This window comes from Oncorhynchus keta, chromosome 32, assembly GCF_023373465.1.
Source record: "Oncorhynchus keta strain PuntledgeMale-10-30-2019 chromosome 32, Oket_V2, whole genome shotgun sequence".
Lineage (NCBI taxonomy): Eukaryota > Metazoa > Chordata > Actinopteri > Salmoniformes > Salmonidae > Oncorhynchus > Oncorhynchus keta.
This window is the reverse complement of record NC_068452.1, coordinates 27,570,598-27,592,380: the sequence shown is the minus strand read 5'-3', so window position 1 is coordinate 27,592,380 and position 21,783 is coordinate 27,570,598. Positions and strand designations below refer to the sequence as shown.

At 46.2% G+C, this 21,783-nt stretch overlaps 3 protein-coding genes across 7 annotated transcripts in view; 1 reads left to right on the top strand and 2 right to left on the bottom strand.

Moving 5' to 3' along the window:
- Positions 1 to 140: 140 nt before the first annotated feature.
- Positions 141 to 21,217, top strand: LOC118384619 (ubiquitin carboxyl-terminal hydrolase 37-like). The gene is made up of 13 exons (XM_052491179.1): positions 141 to 706; positions 815 to 900; positions 1,001 to 1,043; positions 1,221 to 1,340; positions 1,687 to 1,818; positions 3,176 to 3,314; positions 3,442 to 3,578; positions 17,975 to 18,068; positions 18,165 to 18,244; positions 18,533 to 18,670; positions 18,774 to 18,847; positions 19,511 to 19,649; positions 19,865 to 21,217. Exons 1-13 carry the CDS (start codon positions 225 to 227, stop codon positions 19,968 to 19,970), a joined length of 1,770 nt encoding a protein of 589 aa, XP_052347139.1. The 5' UTR covers positions 141 to 224; the 3' UTR covers positions 19,971 to 21,217.
- Positions 10,377 to 13,300, bottom strand: LOC127914506 (myosin heavy chain, embryonic smooth muscle isoform-like). Its single transcript, XM_052491180.1, has 4 exons — positions 13,282 to 13,300; positions 12,890 to 12,998; positions 12,180 to 12,352; positions 10,377 to 12,074 (listed from the first exon to the last, which is right to left on the bottom strand). The coding sequence occupies exons 2-4, from the start codon at positions 12,935 to 12,937 to the stop codon at positions 11,918 to 11,920; spliced, it is 378 nt and encodes a 125-aa protein (XP_052347140.1). The 5' UTR covers positions 12,938 to 12,998; positions 13,282 to 13,300; the 3' UTR covers positions 10,377 to 11,917.
- Positions 10,377 to 21,783, bottom strand: part of LOC118365503 (myosin-10) — a 96,763-nt gene continuing 85,356 nt past the window's right edge. For 4 of the 5 annotated variants that reach the window (XM_052491177.1, XM_052491176.1, XM_052491173.1 and 1 more), the window contains one exon: positions 10,377 to 11,016. The gene's annotated coding sequence lies outside the window, so the exon portion shown is untranslated. Of the gene's footprint in view, positions 11,325 to 21,783 lie in introns of all 5 variants that reach the window. The other variant, XM_052491174.1, reaches the window with a different exon arrangement.

Genomic DNA, 21,783 nt, shown 5'->3' with positions numbered 1-21,783 from the left:
CTATTTGTTAGCCTATGATACAGAATTCAATATGATGGGGCGACGAGTTCTTTATTTTATGGTCAGATCATGTGGTTTGGGTGTGACATTTGCTGCTAGTTCAAATATAACATATATAATGTTTCTCCAAACAGAAAAAGAAGTGCAGAGTTCGCCTCGGGATTGGGAGCCGCTGTCCATCGCCGTTCCCAATCCCACCCAAACTGACGTCATTGGATGCCAGCATGGTAACTGCGTCAGTTTGGAAAAACCGGGAGAAGAAGAACGTAAAGGATCACCACCAACTTGATTCTTCCTTTGTCTCTTCTTTCCATTTGAAACCGTCTACAACATCTCTGACGCCCCTCGACCCCTTGTCTGGCCGAACACCAATCGGCACTCCATCCCCCTCACCCCCCTCACCCTCTGGATCCCCTGCCAGATCCCCTTCCAATCTCTCCAAGTTTGGCCTCTCTTCTCTCTCCTCTCTCCACATGTCATCTCTCTCTTCTTCTTCTTCAGAGGAGGAAGGATCACAGACCTCCTCCCCTTTTAGTGCTTCTTCTGTTTCCCTGGCTGTCTCAACTCAGTTTTCCTCCTCTGCCACTCCCCCCAGTCCTGCCTGCCCTTCCTCCACAACCCACATCTCCTCCCCTACCCCCCAGTCCTCCTCTCCAAACCCCCTGGACAACCATGGAGAGACCAACAAAGACAGTGAGACTGCCAGGTACTGCAGCCTGATATCACATTTCATGCCAACCAACACCTTTAAATTGAAATGAAAAAGCCAATATAATATAGCTAACCTAATGCATATGTCTGTGTGTCTTTACAGAGATCTTATGAGCTCTGAGGTCAAAGAGGTGGGGGCAGTTGTTCCACAGACAAAGAGAATGGTACCCCTATTTTCTGGCATCGCAGGTCTGTAAAACGGGTGCCATTTTTTGGTGCTATTTTTCTCAATTCATCTTTGACATAGCTTCTCTCTTACTGCTCTCCGTCTCTCTGTCTCTCTCTGCAGAGGCCTCCATTGACCTGAGGGCTTCCTCTGTCTCCTTGGAGAGGTAAGTACTGTAGACAATAGCCACCTTCATCTCACTCAACTCTACATAAGAGTGGTCACTCACACCATGACATGGTAAGGAATATATGTATGCCTGTACATTAAAACAGTGTTTAAACAGACCGATTGGTGTTGAGCTACTGCTACTGAGGCCTCTACCCTGTCTCTCTTCCTCCAGGCCATTGGTCAGGTCTCGGGAAGCCATGGCTCGCCTCCCCAACCTGTTCAGCAAGAGGAGCACCCAGCTGGGGGAGCAGAGCTGCACAGGCGAGGGTGAAGACAACACCAAGCTCCTTGGGTAAAACACACACACACACACACACACACACACACACACACACACACACACACACACACACACACACACACACACACACACACACACACACACACACACACACACACACACACACACACACACACACACACACACACACACACACACACACACACACACACACACACACACACACACACACACACACACACACCTACTCTTATCTCTGAGCTCTGCTTTTTGTTTTAAATAATTCAGTGTGGTACTCAGAGTTGTCTTGTGTTCATGCCTTACAGATACATTCATTAGTTTACCTTTGGTCCACAGTTCAGATATTAGTGTGTAACTGACGGCTTCTTTCCCACAGGTTGCCTAATATTGGCAACACCTGCTTCATGAACTCTGCTCTGCAGTGCCTGCTGGGGCTGCCAGCATTTTGCAGAGACATCCTGAGACAGCAGAACATCTGGAGTTCCTCCCCCTCCTCTAAACTGCTATGGTATACAGCCTCGCTCTCACCCTCCTGTCCCACCTGTACATACACTGACCCACCCACCTAGACGCTTATAGTTACAGTACACAAGTTCCGCCTCAATGTATGTGTCAGTGGAGGCTGCTGAGGGGAGGACGGCTCGTAATGATGTCTGAAACGGAGCAAATGGAATGGCATCAAACACATGGAAACCATATGTTTGATGTATTTGATAGCATTCCACTGATTCCGCTCCAGCCATTACCACGAACCCGTCCTCCCCAATTAAGGTGCCATCAACCTGCAGGGGTATGTATGTATGTATGTATGTATGTATGTATGTATGTATGTATGTATGTATGTATGTATGTATGTATGTATGTATGTATGTATGTATGTATGTATGTATGTATGTATGTATGTATGTATGTATAAATAAAAAATATATATATAAACGCAACATGCAACAATTTCAAAGATTTTACAATTCATATAAGGAAATTAGTCTCTTGAAATAAATTAATTAGGACATAATCTATGGATTTCACGACTGAGCAAGGGCGCAGCCATGGGTGGCGCTGGGAGGGCATAGGCCCACCCACTGGGGAGTTAGGCCCATCCGATCAGAATGAGATTTCCCCAGAAAAGGGCTTTATTACAGACAGAAATACTCCTCAGCACCCCCTCAGACAATGCCGCAGGTGAAGAAGCTGGATATGGAGGTCCTGGGCTTGTGTGGTTACACGTGGTCTGCGGTTGGGAGGCCGGTTGGACATACTGCTAAATTCTCTAAAACAATGTTGGAGATGGCTTATGGTATAGAAATGAACATTCAATTCTCTGGCAACAGCTCTGGTGGAGATTCCTGCTGTCAGCATGCCAATTGCACACTCTCTCAAAACCTGAGACATCTGTGGTATTGTGTTGTGTAATAAAACTGCACATTTTAGAGTGGCCTTTTATTGTCCTCAGCACAAGGTGCACCTGTGTAATGATCATGCTGTTTAATCAGCTTCTTGATATGCCACCTGTCAGGTGGATGGATTATCTTGGCAAAGGATAAATGCTCACTAACAGATATGCAAACAAATCTGTGCACAGAAATACACTTTTTTTGTGTGTATGTATGTATGTATGTATGTATGTATGTATGTATGTATGTATGTATGTATGTATGTATGTATGTATGTATGTATGGATGGATGGATGGATGGATGGATGGATGGATGGATATTGTTCTTCATACACTCTTAGTGTCTCATATGATTTTTAAATAAAACCACACCCAACTCAGCTTCTGAGGCTAAAGTAGAAGCACAGAGCTAATCTGTGGCCAAGGTGAGAGAGTGAAACCTGAATGCATGCTCTTTGTCTCCCTCCACAGCTGCTTTGCCAAGTTACATCAGGCCAGGCTTTCTGGAGGCACTGTTAATGCCAAGAACAAGGAAAATAAGAAAATCCTTCAAACAGTCAAGCGCTGTCTTTCCGTTGTCAATGAGGACTATGAGGAAGACTATGAACAGGTAAGATATTATTTGCTAAAAGACTCACTTAACAATAAACCTGGGACACGTGACAGTGTTTTTCCTCAGCTCTGTTTCAGTTGTAGTTGTTGATGTATTTTCTGCTTCTTTCCCATTCTTCTCTTAGGATGCCCATGAATGTGTGTTGCTCCTCCTCTTTCAGCTGAAGGAGGAGGGTATGGCATTAAAGGGCTCACCAGAGCCATACACCTGCCCCGTGAAGCAGTTAGAATTCAAGCTGAAGACTTCCCGTACCTGCACCAGGTAACAGCTGTCATTTGTATACGGTGTACCTTGATGTCGTCATCACATTTGTGTGGAGGTTTAATGTCAGCATAACATGCAGGATACAGAGGTAAAGCATTAAGATAGTGTGTAGAGGGATCAAAAGGTTTGTGTTGGATAGCTGATGCATTTCTCTCTCTCTGAAGCTGTGGAGTTATAGTTTATGGTCAGGAGGATTATAATCACCTGTCACTGAGCCTGAGCCATTACCTGACACACAGCCTGGACCTCTACTTTAAGGTCAGCACTTAGCTTAAACCAAGAGTGAGTATGTCAAGGAACACTAACATTAATGTCATAATGTTCATAATTGTATTGCTATTCTTTGTCACCTAGCCATCTGCGTTAGAGTGTGCATGCAGGGTGTGCTCAGGCAGCATGGCATCTGTGACTAGGCACTTCCTCACGCTGCCCCGGTGAGTCCCCCCCATCATCATCTCAGATTACAATTGACAGTCCTGATCTAACTCACCAAACTGGGTTATTGATTTGAGTACAAGACTGATTCGTCTGTCTGTCTGTCTGTCTGTCTGTCTGTCTGTCTGTCTGTCTGTCTGTCTGTCTGTCTGTCTGTCTGTCTGTCTGTCTGTCTGTCTGTCTGTCTGTCCGTCCGTCCGTCCGTCCGTCCGTCCGTCCGTCCGTCCGTCCGTCCGTCCGTCCGTCCGTCCGTCCGTCCGTCCGTCCGTCCGTCCGTCCGTCCGTCCGTCCGTCCGTCTGTCTGTCTCTGAGCAGGGTCCTAATGCTTAATGTGTGTGTGTGTGTGTGTGTGTGCTAATGCCTGCCTGTCTGTTTCTGAGCAGGGTCCTAATGCTTCATATCAAGCGATTTACTGCAGGTCACTGGGAGCCAGAGAAGGTGGATGATCCCATGTCCATCCCTGCAGAAATAACCCTCCCAGCCGTATGTGGGAAGACAGCCCATGTCCAGTATGGAGCCAGGTTGGTTTACACTCTGTTTGGGGACATTACACATTGAGTAGCCAACACACACCATGATTTTCACACACTAGATATTTATTTTCAATGGCATCAATTTACACAGGGCAAGCTCCCTGGGGAGAAACAACATGGACAACACACCTGCAAACTCCCCGAAAGGCACCCTTGATAGACCAGGTAGGACATTGTGTTACTGACATCATGCAGAACATCCTCTCATGAAACAGGACTGTTGAGGAAAGCAAGTCGGAAGCTGAAGTTAAGAGTATATTTGTTGATGGGTTTCCACTTCACTTTCTGGTTTGTATTTACACTATATTTGATATACCCCCACCAGTTTCAAATTCCTCTGACCAGCTAGAGAAACCAGCTGACAGTGAGAAAAAGCAGCAGGCAGCCGCTGTGGTGAGGAGAGAGAGAGAGAGAGAGAGAGAGAGAGAGAGAGAGAGAGAGAGAGAGAGAGAGAGAGAGAGAGAGAGAGAGAGAGAGAGAGAGAGAGAGAGAAAAATAAACAACAGATAATTAGATCCAGTTGAGATAGTGGGCGATACAAGATAAGGCAGTTATAGAAGGCACCCCTATCCTGTAGACAAAATAACTATCCTATTATTAAATGTGTTTCCTTACAGAGACACCAGCCAGACAATATCTACAAATTGTCAAGTGTGATCTCACATCTGGGAGACAACATGTATACAGGTATGCAGGCACGCAGGCAAGCAGGCACGCAGGTATGCAGGCACGCACACACAATTATGAAAGCTTAATGTACACTCTATTTTGTTTCCCGTGTTCCCTAGGCCACTACATCAGTGATGTTTTGGACAGCCGTGGCAGTGGGTGGCTCTGCCTGGATGACGCACATGTCTTGAGGACAGATGAGGCCACTGTGCTGAAGGCGATTGCACAGACTGCCTACATCCTGTTCTATGTCTGCAGGTAAGGCTCTAGGCCACAAATTTGAGAAAAATGTCACAAATGGAGTCAATGACGACAATGAGTCATCAAGAAAAAAAAAGTGTTCACCAAAGCTAGAAAGATTATTTATTGACCACACATTAAGAGTTATCCCTTTAACCTGTAATCCCTCTGTATGTGTTGTTTTTCAGACATTGTGTCACACCCTGACCTTAGTATTCTTTGTTTTCCTTGTTATTTTGGTTAGGTCAGGGTGTGACATGGGTGATGTATGTGTTTTTGTCTTATCTAGGGTTTTTTGTATGTTTTTGGGGCTGTTTCCTTTCTAGGTAAATTGTACGTCTATGGTTGGTTCTCAATTAGAGGCAGCTGTGTATCGTTGTCTCTGATTGGGAACCATATTTAGGCAGCCATATTCTGTGGGCATTTTGTTGGTGATTTTTTATGTCTATGTTAGTTTCTTGTGTCAGCACAATTCTTATTATAGCGTCACGGTCGTTATTTGTTTATTGTTTTGTATTCAGTGTTCAGTGCTTTCTTTAATTAAAACATCATCATGAACATATACCACGCTGCATTTTGGTCCGCTTCTTACGACGATCGTGACAGAATCACCCACCACAACAGGACCAAGCAGCGTGGTGACAGGCAGTGGCAGCAGGATCAGTGTAAACAGGACTTATGGACTTGGGAGCGAGATCTGGACGAGGTCACTACTTGGGAGGAGATAGACAGGTGGGCGGCCGACCCAGGGAGAGTGCCGGAACCCTCCTGGGATTCTCTGTGAGCAGTGTGAGGAGGGATACCGGCGAATGGAATCATCACGGCGGCACGGTAGGAAGCCCGAGAGGCAGCCCCAAAAATGTATTGGGGGGAGGCACACGGGGAGTGTGGCTAAGGCAGGTTGGAGTCCTGTGCCAGCTTCCCGTGCTTACCGGAGTGAGCGAGGGCGTTGTACTGGTCAGGCACCGTGTTATGCGGTGGAGCGCACGGTGTCCCGAGTACGCGTGCTTAGCCCGGTGCGGTACATTCCAGCTCCTCGTATCGGCCGGGCTAGGTTGAGCATCGAGCCAGGTGCCATGAAGCCTGCTCTACGCATCTGGTCTCCAGTGCGTCTCCTTGGGCCGGCATACATGGCACCAGCCTTACGCATGGTGTCCCCGGTTCGCCTGCACAGCCCAGTGCGGGCTATTCCACCTTACCGCACTGGGCGGGCTACGGGGAGCATTCAACCAGGTAAGGTTGGGAAGGCTCAGTGCTCGAGACCTCCAGTATGCCTTCTCGGGCCGATCTTTTCCGGTGCCATCTCCACGCACCAGCCCTCCGGTGGCAGCCCCTCGCACCAGGCTTCAGGGGCGCGTCCAGAGCCCAGTACTCCCTGTTCCTCCTCTCCGCACTCGCCCTGAGGTGCGTGTCCTCGGCCCAGTACCACCAGTGCCGGCACCACGCACCAGGCCTACAGTGCGCCTCGTCTGTTCAGCGCCGCCAGAGCTTTCCTCCTGTCCTGAGCCGCCAGAGTCTCCCGTCTGTTCTGAGCAGCCAGAGTCTCCAGTCTGTTCTGAGCCTCCAGAGTCGGCAATCTGTTTTGAGCCTCCAGAGTCGCCAGTCTGTTCTGAGCCTCCAGAGTCGCCAGTCTGTTCTGAGCCTCCAGAGTCGCCAGTCTGTTCTGAGCCTCCAGTGCCGCCAGTCTGTTCTGAGCCTCCAGAGTCGCCAGTCTGCAAGGAGCCGCCAGTGCGCCTGTCTGCAAGGAGCCACCAGAGCCGCCAGTCTGCCAGGAGCCGCCAGAGCCGCCAGTCAGCCAGGAGCCTCCAGAGCCGCTAGTCTGTTCTGAGCCTCCAGAGTCGCCAGTCTGCAAGGAGCCGCCAGTGCCGCCTGTCTGCAAGGAGCCACCAGAGCCGCCAGTCTGCCAGGAGCCGCCAGAGCCGCCAGTCAGCCAGGAGCCGCCAGAGCTGCCAGCCAGCCAGGAACCGCCAGTCAGCCAGGAGCCACCAGAGCCGGCAATCAGCCAGGATCCGCCAGAGCCGCCAGTCAGCCAGGATCCGCCAGAGCCGCCAGTCAGCCAGGATCCGCCAGGATCCGCCAGAGTCTTCAGCCAGTCCGGAGCTGCCCTTCAGTCTGGAGCTGCCCCTCAGACCTGAGCTGCCCCTCAGTCCTGAGCTGCCCCTCAGTCCAGAGCTGCCCCTCAGTCCTGAGCTGCCCCTCAGACCTGAGCTGCCCCTCAGTCCTGAGCTGCCCCTCAGTCCGGTGCTGCCCCTGTCCGGAGCTGCCACTCATCCAGTGGGGCCCCTTAGTTGGGTCGCCGTTCCTAGGAGAACACAAAAGTGGACTAAGACTATGTTGGAGTGGGGTGGGGGGGGGGGGGGGGGTACTGTCACACCCTGACCTTAGCATTCTTTGTTTTCCTTGTTATTTTGGTTAGGTCAGGGTGTGATATGGGTGATGTATGTGTTTTTGTCTTGTCTAGGGTTTTTTGTATGTTTATGGGGCTGTATCCTTTCCAGGTAAATTGTATGTCTATGGTTGCCTAGATTGGATCTCAATTAGAGGCAGCTGTGTATCGTTGTCACTGATTGGGAACCATATTTAGGCAGCCATATTCTGTGGGTATTTTGTGGGTGATTGTCTATGTTAGTTGCTTGTGTCAGCACAGTTCTTACTAATAATATATAATAATATATGCCATTTAGCAGACGCTTTTATCCAAAGCGACTTACAGTCATGTGTGCATACATTCTACGTATGGGTGGTCCTGGGAATTGAACCCACTACCCTGGCGTTACAAGCGCCATGCTCTACCAACTGAGCTACAGAAGGACTACAGCTTCACGGTCGTTATTCGTTCATTGTTTTGTATTCAGTGTTCAGTGCTTTCTTTAATTAAAACATCATGAATAAAGTATTTTGGTCTGATTCTTACGACAATCCTGACACATTGTATGTACATGTAAGATCTCACTGTAATTTCTCATTGTAGTGGAGCAGGTGAAGGAGACCAGGCCCCTCACTACCAGGAGAAGCACCAATAAAACCCATCATTAAACTCAGGGAGAGGCACAGTGCTCAGGGACCACCTGGAGTAGCACCTACCACACACCAAGAAACATCAGATCAATCAAATTAGGCTGCCCTACACCACCATCAACTGCCTTAGACCACCATAAAGCTGCTCTAGACCACCATCAGTCTGCCCTACACCACCATCAAGCTGCCCTAGACCACCATCAAGCTGCCCTACACCACCATCAACTGCCTTAGACCATCATCAAGCTGCCCTAGACCACCATCAAGCTGCCCTAGACCACCATCAAGCTGCCCTACACCACCATCAAGCCTGACCACCATCCTAGACCACCATCAAGCTGTCCTACACCACCATCAAGCTGCCCCCTATCAAGCTGCCCTACCACCATCAAGCTGCCCTACACCACCATCAACCACCATCAAGCTGCCCTCAGACACCACCATCAAGCCACCATCAAGCTGCCCTACACCACCATCAAGCTGCCCTACACCACCATGCCCTAGACCACCATCAAGCTGCCCTAGACCACCATCAAGCTGCCCTAGACCACCATCAAGCTGCCTTACCATAAAGCTGCCCTAACTACACCACCATAAGCACCACCATCAAGCCTCCCTACACCACCATCAAGCTGCCCTAGACCACCATCAAGCTGCCCTAACCACCATCAAGCTGCCCTACACCACCATCAAGCTGCCCTACACCACCATCAAGCTGCCCTACACCACCATCAAGCCTCCCTACACCACCATCAAGCCTCCCTACACCACCATCAAGCTGCCCTACACCACAATCAAGCTGCCCTAGACCACCACCAAGCCTCTCTACACCTCCATCAAGCTGCCCTACACTACCATCAAGCTGCCCTAGACCACCATCAGACTATCCAAGACCACCAGGACATCAGGCTGCCCTAAACAATTAGGACATCACATTGCCCTAGACCACCAAGACATCAGGCTTCCCTAGACCACCAGGGTGCCCTAGACCACCAGGCTGCCTTAGACCACCAGGAGACCAGGCTGCCCTAGACCACCAGGAGACCAGGCTGCCCTAGACCACCAGAACACCAGGCTTCACTCGACCACCTGGACATCAGGCTGCCCTAGACCACCTGGACATCAGGCTGCCCTAGACCACCAGGCTGCCCTAGACCACCAGAAGAAACAGCCTACACCACAAAGCATGTACCCACTCCAGGCCATCTACTGTATGTTTACAATTATATAAATATAAAACATCTCACCGACCGAGTGCAATTAATGTTCTTTTACTGTACATGGTAGTGAATAAATGTACCAACAGTGCATTCAGAAAGTATTCAGATCCCTTGACTTGTTCCACATTTAGTTAAGTTACAGCCTTATTCTAAAATGGATTCAATTATTTTTTCTTCTTCTCATCAATCTACCCCATAATGACAGCAAAAACAGGTTTTTAGATTTTTTTGCAAATTTATCAAGAAAACATAAAGCTGAACTATCACATTTACATAAGTATTCAGACCCTTTACTCAGTACTTTGTTGAAGATTGATGATTTTTTATATCCATTTTGAATAAGACTGTAACGTAACAAAATGTGGAAAAAGTTAAGGGGTGTGAATACGTTCTGAATGCACTGTATAAGAGGCAATCTCTATCATTCATTCATGTTGGGTAAAAAGAGGACATAGTTAATAATTTTACAACAATATTGTGTGTCTGTGCACAGTCTATCTACACACTCCCTCAGTGTTTTAATGTAACCACAAATACAATGAAGTAATGGAACAATGAATGGCAATGTAACATAGACCATACATCACATATCAGTTTGGAGACAGTCTTGACCCACAACTACTGTGGGAAAGACTAAGAGGACATCAATGTGTTGCACAAGAAATATAGAAGAAAATAAATACTTTTTATAATGGATATGTTTATTGGTCTTTTACAACAACAACAACAAAAGTCTAGAAATACAAGAAATAAAAGGAGATGATGAATACCTGGTCGTCAACAGCCAGTCCACTAATAATAACAACCTTCAGGATGTTAAAGCTTTGAACCCAATGAAATCCTACTTTCTGCCAGGCAGACAGAAGGCTCCATAAATCATTCTGTTATAACACTGGTTCACACCAACATGATGGGAGAGGTGCTTATGGTATAATATGACACTAAAGCTATGAAACTGGTTCAAACACTATACACTTTTTTTCTCCTCATGTCTTTATTGAGAAGTGTCTTTCAAGAGAAACAGATAAACCTTTTTTCCCCAAACTTTTTACGATTTAAAATAATAAATGCCTCAAATATGTAATTTACAAAATGGTCATTTATGTTTAACATTTAATAATCAAGACATCAACAAGTGTGCATATTCAAATTGATCGATTGCTCTTCCCTGAACCTGTCACACCCTGACCATAGTTTGCTTTGTATGTTTCTATGTTTTGGTTGGTCAGGGTGGGATCTGATTTACCCTTCTGTAAATCATGCTAATATTATTCAGCCATTTGTAATGCATTGAAAGGTGACACGAGATGTCAAAGAGACCTTTTTGACTTAAGTATTTTGTACATGGTACAGAAAACATAACTGAATATCCAAAATTATACATAGCAATATTATAGTATGACAAGCACACATTTGGGCTGTCTGTCTAAAAAAAGGCCTTTGCTCCAAGTCTGACAAACCTAATTCCACACATTATCGTACACCACTTAAAGTAGATTGATATGTCAAATATAAAATGGTGGGTTATTGGACAAGGTTATATTGGTAAAGTTAACAGGGTCTTTTGCTGGTCATATATACAGGGGGAATGCTGAGGCAACATGGCAACAATCTAATTTCCTACAAACCTGCTACAGCTATTTTTATACTAAACTAAGTGGATTGCAGTATCTCTATGACAGTGGTGGTTTTGATGAAAACATTTCTGTGGGATCATCATTTAGGCTACCATTTAAAAATAATTCCCTCTCGTATTGCTGTGCTTTGTTTTACATATCCTGGTCCAATACTGTACAATCATGAAAGACACATGTTTTTACCGACTTGTGTGCAGTCGTCCACCTGAGTGCCAGTAAACCAGCTGAAATGACAGTGGTTAATTCTAGCTAGAGGGCTGTTTGATTCTAATGGCTGTTCCAGGGAAGTAGCTTAACATCATTATGGTAAACTCCTGCTATTTGTTTTCGAGTGCCGATGCACACTCAGACGCCTATGCAATTTAAATGCACTTTTATCTGCAATTGATGTTAAAAAACAAATCCAAGGCTTGATGTGCGGTATATTCATAAGGAGGAGATGATGGATTTGCTTGGCCCTGCAGCTTGTCATAGAGGGGTAAGGCAGAGTAGTGGGGTCCACTGCTGGTGTCTGGGGTTAGGAGGACAGGGGTAAGGTTTGTGGGGGCGGAGGCCATGCTGCGTGTGGGCTGGAGGGAGCGCGTCTACTCTGGTTGGGGAGCTGCTGGCGTCTCGTTGGCATTGGCGTCCGTGGTCTTGTTTTCCACCTCATCGCCGGATAGGAGGTCGAGCGATGTTCCCTCCACCTGCAGCTGACGCCTGCCCGAGCGGCTGGAGGAGAAACTGATGGGGCCTCCACGCCTGCAGGGGACAGAGGGGGCCAGGAGAGGTATTAGTAACGAGGATCATCAATTTGGCCAATATACACAACTGTTTGTGTGTGCGTGTGTGGGGGGCTCTAAATACCTGAGGCGGCTCTTGAGTGTGTTGACCTCACGGCTGAGACCCTCGCTGCTCTCAGTGGCATCGTCCAGCTCCCTCTGCAGCTTCCTGCGGTAGGCGTTGGCACGTGTGGCCTCCTTCTCAGCCTCCTCAAGCTGCCTCTTCAGCTGCTTCATGCGAGAGTTGGCCTTCTCCATCTGACCCAGCCAGGTGTCACAACAGACATCAACAATGATGAACAGTCAATACTAATACTTACAATACTCAGCAGTCCTATGGTCCAGTGGTTACTGGAAAGAACCTACTGTAGGAAAGACTCCAATCCTAAATCTTCACACCTATCCAATCCTGTCCCACCTTTGCAAGTTGTACTGAATTGGATAGAATTCCTTCTTTAGCTGTGGAACATCTTAAAAATGGACTATGCAGAATTCACCTAATTTCTGTTTGTGTCAAAACAAGCAGTCATTGTGTAGAGAATCCATAACCAAAAATCTATATATTTTCAGCTGTTGTACAAAACCGAAAGTAAAAGACGCAAAAACTAAATTTAAGAACGGAAAGCATAGAAATGGAGCACTGAGAACAGATCTATCGCTTCTTAGACTTGTTTTCAATGAGAATTAAATATCTATAATTCAAATTTCTATGTTAATTTGGTTAAGTCTCCCAAAAAGTTACATATTGTAGCTTTAATATCTGGGACGTCCAAACTTCCGTGACAAGCTCCTCACCTGTTCCTTGTACTGGTCGGAATGGCGGCGCTCGTCCTCCACCTGCATGCACACCTCCTTCAGCTTCTTCTCTGTCCGTCTCACAAGCTTATTGGCCGCTGCTCGCTCCCTGATAGGAGGACAGAGGAATGAGGTCATAGGACAGTAAGAGCACCACAGGAACCACACTGTAACAAAGGCTGTCAGTCATAGATCTTCAAGTACATCTCTTAAGATTGCTTTTGACTCATTACATTGATCACATTAACATTTAGATCACATTCAAGAACCTCTCTTCCAACGGGATGAGCTTGTTCTAAGGCCCTCATGAACTCCTCCTGAGTCTTGGTCTCCTATTTCACCTTGTCTAATAAGGTATGGAGTTGTTATAAGAGATTTGCTGTGTTTCTCACTTCGCCTCCTACTCCAGCTGCTCCTCCAGCTGCAGTATCTTGGCCTCCAGTGCGGTGAAGGAGGCCTTGAACCGGCTCTTCACGGAGCCCTCCAGCTCACCCAGCTTGGCCCGCAAGTCCTTGTTCTGCCTCTCCAGCTGCTGGCGCGCATTTTCACTCTTCTGGGCCATGCTGCGCTCTGCCACAAGCTCCAGGGTCAGGGTGTCCACCTGGGGGAGTAGAGGGGGAAGACAGAGGTGGAGAGAGGAAAACAGAGAATGAAGGAGAGAGGGGAAAGTGAGAGAGAGATAAGGGTACTTTTTATGGTAGGGCTGAATAATGGATTGTTCCCTGGTGGTAGTAGGATCTACAATCTACTCTGCGAGAACAAATTATGCTTTGCATTTATGTCATGATCTGTTGACAGTTGTGACTGGTGTGGTCATGACCAACTGGGTTTACAGAACAGCAAATATACAACAAATGTACTAATGTTAGTATTTTGTTTAGTTTACAGTCACTAGGCAGAGTGGCACCTTTTCAATGAGGTACGGTCAGAGATTAATAGATCCATCTGTGTTAAGGTGCTCCTAACAGTATACGCTGATGAAGACAGCATGTCGGTCGTTAAGGTTGGATATTAGGTTATTAAACTATTGAGTCTGCGCTAGAGTATGCAGCTCTCCTTTTCAAAGGTCCTCCTAACAACCATTGCAAAGCTATGTTCGATCTGTATCAGACCAGAGTCAATAATTGTAACGATTCTCCTCGTAGGTGGAAGGAGGAGAGGACCAAAGCACAGCGTGGTAAGTCTTCATCTTATTTAATGATGAAAGAACACTTCAAAACACAAAACAACAAAGTGAAAACTGAAACAGTTCTGTCTGGTGCAGACACACAAAGACTGAAAATAACCACCCACAAAACACAAAGGAAAACAGGCTACCTAAATATGGTTCTCAATCAGGGACAACGATTGACAGCTGCCTCTGATTGAGAACAATATCAGGCCAAATACAGAAATAGAAAATCATAGAAAAACTAACACAGACAACCCACCCAACTCACGCCCTGACCATAGTAAAACAAAAGACAAAACAAAGGAACTAAGGTCAGAACGTGACAATAATAAAATGCTACTCTAAAGTATCTTAAGAAGATAGAAGCTAATAAATATGTTTTATGTTTACTGTATATTGTATAGGCTGTAAATGTGTCTTTACGTTTGTCTATTAATGGCAGCACCAATTCATCGAGTCAAATTCTGTGAATGTGTGAATGTAGGCCACTTGGCCAATAAAAGTTGTTTTGATTCTGATAGACAGTAATGTTACTTTGAATGTCCTAGCCTCTTCCCATATCCCATACAATCACACGTCAGTGGTCCAGGGAGCGTGGGAGAAAGGCCAATTTGTATATTTTATGAAATAGGAATAACTCTGAATACACGATCAATTAATTTTGTAAATTATTTTTCAACATTTTGGTGTGTGTGATTTGTTTACTATTTATGCTGGTAACGCGTAGACAGCCGAATCATAATTTGGTTTATGACATCACAATGTGACATGGGCAACATATTTTGAAGTTCTGTAAAATAAGGCACAGTCTACAAATACACTGAAATGGGATGTTTGTGTTGCTGTAAAAAGGTATGTGTCAATTCTGGGCTAAAATTTGTCTCATTCTGTTACAATTTAGAGTATATTCTATTCTTTTCAGCTATTACTAGTTGTTTCATTGTCTATTTATTTGTGCCAAATGGCAGGATTTGGGACAGAGGGTATAACTGTATGGTTACAATGGTTTTATTTTTATAAACATGTATTTTTGCTATTTGTTAGCCTATGATACAGAATTCAATATGATTGGGCGACGAGTTCTTTATTTTATCGTCAGATCATGTGGTTTGGGTGTGACATTTGCTGCTAGTTCAAATATAACATCTATAATGTTTCTCCAAACAGAAAAAGAAGTGCAGAGTTCGCCTCGGGATTGGGAGCCGCTGTCCATCGCCGTTCCCAATCCCACCCAAACTGACGTCATTGGATGCCAGCATGGTAACTGCGTCAGTTTGGAAAAACCGGGAGAAGAAGAACGTAAAGGATCACCACCAACTTGATTCTTCCTTTGTCTCTTCTTTCCATTTGAAACCGTCTACAACATCTCTGACGCCCCTCGACCCCTTGTCTGGCCGAACACCAATCGGCACTCCCTCACCCCCCTCACCCCCTGGATCCCCTGTCAGATCCCCTTCCACTCTCTTCAAGTTCTTCGGCCTCTCTTCCCTCTCCTCTCTCCACATGTCATCTCTCTCTTCTTCTTCTCCTTCTTCTTCATTGGAAGGATCACAGACCTCCTCCCCTTTTAGTGCTTCTTCTGTTTCCCTGGCTGTCTCAACTCAGTTTTCCTCCTCCTCCCCTGCCCCCCAGTCCTCCTCTCCAAACCCCCTGGACCACCATGGAGAGACCAACAAAGACAGTGAGACTGCCAGGTACTGCAGCCTGATATCAAATTTCATGTTAACCAACACCATTAAATTGAAATGAAAAAGCCAATATAATATAGCTAACCTAATGCATATGTCTGTGTGTCTTTACAGAGATCTTATGAGCTCTGAGGTCAAAGAGGTGGGGGCAGTTGTTCCACAGACAAAGAGAATGGTACCCCTATTTGCTGGCATCGCAGGTCTGTAAACGGGTGCCATTTTTTGGTGCTATTTGTCTCAATTAATCTTTGACAAAGCTTCTCTCTTACCGCTCTCCGTCTCTCGGTCTCTCTCTGCAGAGGCCTCCATTGACCTGAAGGCTTCCTCTGTCTCCTTGGAGAGGTAAGTACTGTAGACAATAGCCACCTTCATCTCACTCAACTCTACATAAGAGTGGTCACTCACACCATGACATGGTAAGGAATATCTGTATGCCTGTACATTAAAACAGTGTTCAAACAGACCGATTGGTGTTGAGCTACTGCTACTGAGGCCTCTACCCTGTCTCTCTTCCTCCAGGCCATTGGTCAGGTCTCGGGAAGCCATGGCTCGCCTCCCCAACCTGGTCAGCAAGAGTAGCATCCAGCTGGGGGAGCAGAGCTGCACAGGCGAGGGCGAAGACAACACCAAGCTCCTCGGGTAAAACACACACACACACACACACACACACACACACACACAAACCTACTCTTATCTCTGAGCTCTGCTTTTTGTTTTAAATAATTCAGTGTGGTACTCAGAGTTGTCTTGTGTTCATGCCTTACAAATCCATTCATTAGTTTACCTTTGGTCCACAGTTCAGATATTAGTGTGTAACTGATGGCTTCTTTCCCACAGGTTGCCTAATATTGGCAACACCTGCTTCATGAACTCTGCTCTGCAGTGCCTGCTGGGGCTGCCAGCATTTTGCAGAGACATCGTGAGACAGCAGAACATCTGGAGTTCCTCCCCCTCCTCTAAACTGCTATGGTATACAGCCTCGCTCTCACCCTCCTGTCCCACCTGTACACACACTGACCCACCCACCTAGACGCTTATAGTTACAGTACACAAGTTCCGCCTCAATGTATGTGTCAGTGGAGGCTGCTGAGGGGAGGACGGCTCGTAATGATGTCTGAAACGGAGCAAATGGAATGGCATCAAACACATGGAAACCATATGTTTGATGTATTTGATAGCATTCCACTGATTCCGCTCCAGCCATTACCACGAACCCGTCCTCCCCAATTAAGGTGCCATCAACCTGCAGGGGTATGTATGTATGTATGTATGTATGTATGTATGTATGTATGTATGTATGTATGTATGTATGTATGTATGTATGTATGTATGTATGTATCTATCTATCTATCTATCTATCTATCTATCTATCTATCTATCTCTCTCTCTCTCTCTCTCTCTCTCTCTCTCTCTCTCTCTCTCTCTCTCTCTGGATGGATATTGTCCTTCGTACACTCTTAGTGTCTCATATGATTTTTAAGATAAAACCACACCCAACTCAGCTTCTGATTAACACCAGAGATGATTTCCTGTCACAGTCAGGAATCAGTTGAATCATATTTGATCAGAAGCTAAAGTAGAAGCACAGAGCTAATCTGTGGCCAAGGTGAGAGAGTGAAACCTGAATGCATGCTCTTTGTCTCCCTCCACAGCTGCTTTGCCAAGTTACATCAGGCCAGGCTTTCTGGAGGCACTGTTAATGCTAAGAACAAGGAAAATAAGAAAATCCTTCAAACAGTCAAGCGCTGTCTTTCCGTTGTCAATGAGGACTATGAGGAAGACTATGAACAGGTAAGATATTATTTGCTAAAAGACTCACTTAACAATAAACCTGGGACACGTGACAGTGTTTTTCCTCAGCTCTGTTTCAGTTGTAGTTGTTGATGTATTTTCTGCTTCTTTCCCATTCTTCTCTTAGGATGCCCATGAATGTGTGTTGCTCCTCCTCTTTCAGCTGAAGGAGGAGGGTATGGCATTAAAGGGCTCACCAGAGCCATACACCTGCCCCGTGAAGCAGTTAGAATTCAAGCTGAAGACTTCCCGTACCTGCACCAGGTAACAGCTGTCATTTGTATACGGTGTACCTTGATGTCGTCATCACATTTGTGAGGAGGTTTAATGTCAGCATAACATGCAGGATACAGAGGTAAAGCATTAAGATAGTGTGTAGAGGGATCAAAAGGTTTGTGTTGGATAGCTGATGCATTTCTCTCCGTACTTCTGAAGCTGTGGAGTTATAGTTTATGGCCAGGAGGATTACAATCACCTGTCACTGAGCCTGAGCCATGACCTGCCACACAGCCTGGACCTCTACTTTAAGGTCAGCACTGAGCTTAAACCAAGAGTTAGTATGTCAAGGAACACTATCATTAATGTCATAATGTTCATAATTGTATTGCTATTCTTTGTCACCTAGCCATCTGCGTTAGAGTGTGCATGCAGGGTGTGCTCAGGCAGCATGGCATCTGTGACTAGGCACTTCCTCACGCTGCCCCGGTGAGTCCCCCCCATCATCATCTCAGATTGCAATTGACAGTCCTGATCTAACTCACCAAACTGGGTTATTGAATTGATTCCTTTGTCTGTGTGAATGCCTGCCTGGTCGTCTGTGTGTGTGTGTGTGTGTGTGTGTGTGTGTGTGTGTGTGTGTGTGTGTGTGTGTGTGTGTGTGTGTGTGTGTGTGTGTGTGTGTGTGTGTGTGTGTGTGTGTGTGTGTGTGTGTGTGTGTGTGTGTGTGTGCGTGTGTGTGTGTGTGCTAATGCCTGCCTGTCTGTTTCTGAGCAGGGTCCTAATGCTTCATATCAAGCGATTTACTGCAGGTCACTGGGAGCCAGAGAAGGTGGATGATCCCATGTCCATCCCTGCAGAAATAACCCTCCCAGCCGTATGTGGGAAGACAGCCCATGTCCAGTATGGAGCCAGGTTGGTTTACACTCTGTTTGGGGACATTACACATTGAATAGCCAACACACACCATGATTTTCACACACTAGGTATTTATTTTCAATGCCATCAATTTACACAGGGCAAGCTCCCTGGGGAGAAACAACATGGACAACACACCTGCAAACTCCCCGAAAGGCACCCTTGATAGACCAGGTAGGACATTGTGTTACTGACATCATGCAGAACACCCTCTCATGAAAGAGGACTGTTGAGGAAAGCAAGTCGGAAGCTGAAGTTAAGACTTTATTTGTTGATAGGTTTCCACTTCACTTTCTGGTTTGTATTTACACTATATTTGATATACCCCCACCAGCTTCAAATTCCTCTGACCAGCTAGAGAAACCAGCTGACAGTGAGAAAAAGCAGCAGGCAGCCGCTGTGGTGAGGAGGGAGAGAGAGAGAAATAGAGAGAGAGAAATAGAGAGAGAGAAAGAGAGAGAGAGAGAGAGAGAGAGAGAGAGAGAGAGAGAGAGAGAGAGAGAGAGAGAGAGAGAGAGAGAGAGAGAGAGAGAGAGAGAGAGAGAGAGAGAGAGAGAAAAATAAATAACAGATAATTAGATCCAGTTGAGATAGTGGGCGGATCAAGATAAGGCAGTTATAGAAGGCACCCCTACCCTGTAGACAAAATAACAATCCTATTATTAAATGTGTTTCCTTACAGAGACACCAGCCAGACAATATCTACAAATTGTCAAGTGTGATCTCACATCTGGGAGACAACATGTATACAGGTATGCAGGCACGCAGGTATGCAGGCACGCACACACAATTATGAAAGCTTAATGTACACTCTATTTTGTTTCCCTTGTTCCCTAGGCCACTACATCAGTGATGTTTTGGACAGCCGTGGCAGTGGGTGGCTCTGCCTGGATGACGCACATGTCTTGAGGACAGATGAGGCCACTGTGCTGAAGGCGATTGCACAGACTGCCTACATCCTGTTCTATGTCTGCAGGTAAGGCTCTAGGCCACAAATTTGAGAAGAATGTCACAAATGGAGTCAATGACGACAATGAGTCATCAAGAAAAAAAAAGTGTTTACCAAAGCTAGAAAGATGATTCATTGACCACACATTAAGAGTTATCCCTTTAACCTGTAATCCCTCTGTATGTGTTGTTTTTCAGACATTGTATGTACATGTAAGATCTCCCTGTCATTTCTCATTGAAGTGGAGCAGGTGAAGGAGACCAGGCCCCTCACTACCAGGAGGAGGACCAGGAGTACCCATCATTACACTCAGGGAGAGGCACAGCGCTCAGGGACCACCTGGAGTAGCACCTACCACACACCAAGAAACATCAGATTCATCGAATTAGGCTGCCCAACCATAAGCACCACCATCAAGCTGTCCTACACCACCATCAAGCTGTCCTACACCACCATCAAGCTGTCCTACACCACCATCAAGCTGTCCTACACCACCATCAAGCTGTCCTACACCACCATCAAGCTGTCCTACACCACCATCAACTGCCTTAGACCACCATCAGACCTCCCTACTCCACCATCAAGCTGCCCTAGACCACCATCAAGCTGCCCTACACCACCATCAAGCTGCCCTACACCACCATCAAGCTGCCCTAGACCACCATCAAGCTGCCTTACACCACCATCAAGCTGCCCTAGACCACCATCAAGCTGCCTTAGACCACCATCAAGCTGCCCTAGACCACCATCAAGCTGCCCTAGACCACCATCAACTGCCTTAGACCACCATCAAGCTGCCCTAGACCACCATCAAGCTGCCCTACACCACCATCAAGCTGCCCTACACCACCATCAAGCTGCCCTACACCACCATTAAGCTACTCTAGACCACCATCAGACTATCCTAGACCACCATCAAGCTGCCCTAGACCACCATCAGACTATCCTAGACCATTAGGACATCACGCTGCCCTAAACAACCTAGACACCAAGCTGCCCTAGACCACCAGAACAGCAGGCTGCCCAAGACCACCAGAACACCAGGCCGCCCTAGACCACCTGGACATCAGGCTGCCCTAGACCACCAGGTTGCCCTAGACCACCAGAAGAAACAGCCTACACCACAAAGCATGTACCCACTCTAGGCCATCTACTGTATGTTTACAATTATATAAATATAAAACATCTCACCGACCGAGTGCAATTAATGTTCCTTTACTGTACATGGTTGTCACGCCCTGGTCAAAGTATTTTGTGTTTATCTTCATGTATTGGGTCAGGCATGGGTTTTTGTATGTGGTGTGTATATATTGGGATTGTAGCTAGTGGGGTGATCTAGCAAAGTCTATGGCTGTCTGGAGTGGTTCTCAATCAGAGGCAGGTGTTTATATCATTGTCTCTGATTGGGAACCATATTTAGGCAGCCATATTCTTTGAGTTTGTCGTGGGTGATTGTCCTTAGTGTCTTTGTTCCTGTCGCTGTGTTAGTTGACACAAGTATAGGCTGTTTCGGGTTTCGTTATTTACGTTCTTTGTTTTGTAGTGTTTGTGTTAATTCGTGTTTACGTTGTTCATTAAACATGGATCGCAATCTACGCTGCATTTTGGTCCGACTCTCCTTCACACCTAGAAAACCATTACAATGGTAGTGAATAAATGTACCTACAGTGCATTCAGAAAGTATTCAGATCCCTTGACTTGTTACACATTTTGTCAGGACCCGGTTACGAACCCGGGTCTCCGGAGTGAGAAACAGTCACTTAACCAACTGAGCCACGAATAGTTGGCAGAACCCAGAGGATGAGGCAGACACAGCAGTACTTGAGACGGTGTATTTAATGAAGTAAAAAGTGAAGTTCTTCAGGAAAACATGTAACTCCACAACCTCAAAAGGAATTCCACAAGAACAAAGGTAATCCTCCAAGACAAAAAGGTAAATCCACAAGGTGGAAGGTATAGCACAAAAAGCCTAAAAAAATACTCAAAAACAAACAAACAAGAACAAAAAACAGAATTCCACAAGAGAGACCACCGGGATCAACAAGAGTTCACAGAGTACTAGGGCTGGGTGCTAACATACAAACACAGAGCAAAGGACTGAGGAAAACAAAGGGTTTAAATACAATCAGGGGAAACGAGGCACAGGTGCAAATAATAATGG

Coding starts and splice junctions, on each gene's coding strand:
- LOC118384619 (XM_052491179.1), top strand. CDS start 225: ATGGTAACTGCGTCAGTTTGGAAAAACCGGGAGAAGAAGAACGTAAAG. Junction 901..1,000: donor CCTATTTTCTGGCATCGCAG/GTCTGTAAAACG, acceptor CTCTCTCTGCAG/AGGCCTCCATTGACCTGAGG. Junction 3,579..17,974: donor ACTTCCCGTACCTGCACCAG/GTAACAGCTGTC, acceptor GTACTTCTGAAG/CTGTGGAGTTATAGTTTATG.
- LOC127914506 (XM_052491180.1), bottom strand. CDS start 12,937: ATGCAGGTGGAGGACGAGCGCCGCCATTCCGACCAGTACAAGGAACAG. Junction 12,353..12,889: donor CCGACCAGTACAAGGAACAG/GTGAGGAGCTTG, acceptor TGGCTGGGTCAG/ATGGAGAAGGCCAACTCTCG. Junction 12,075..12,179: donor ACACTCAAGAGCCGCCTCAG/GTATTTAGAGCC, acceptor TGTCCCCTGCAG/GCGTGGAGGCCCCATCAGTT.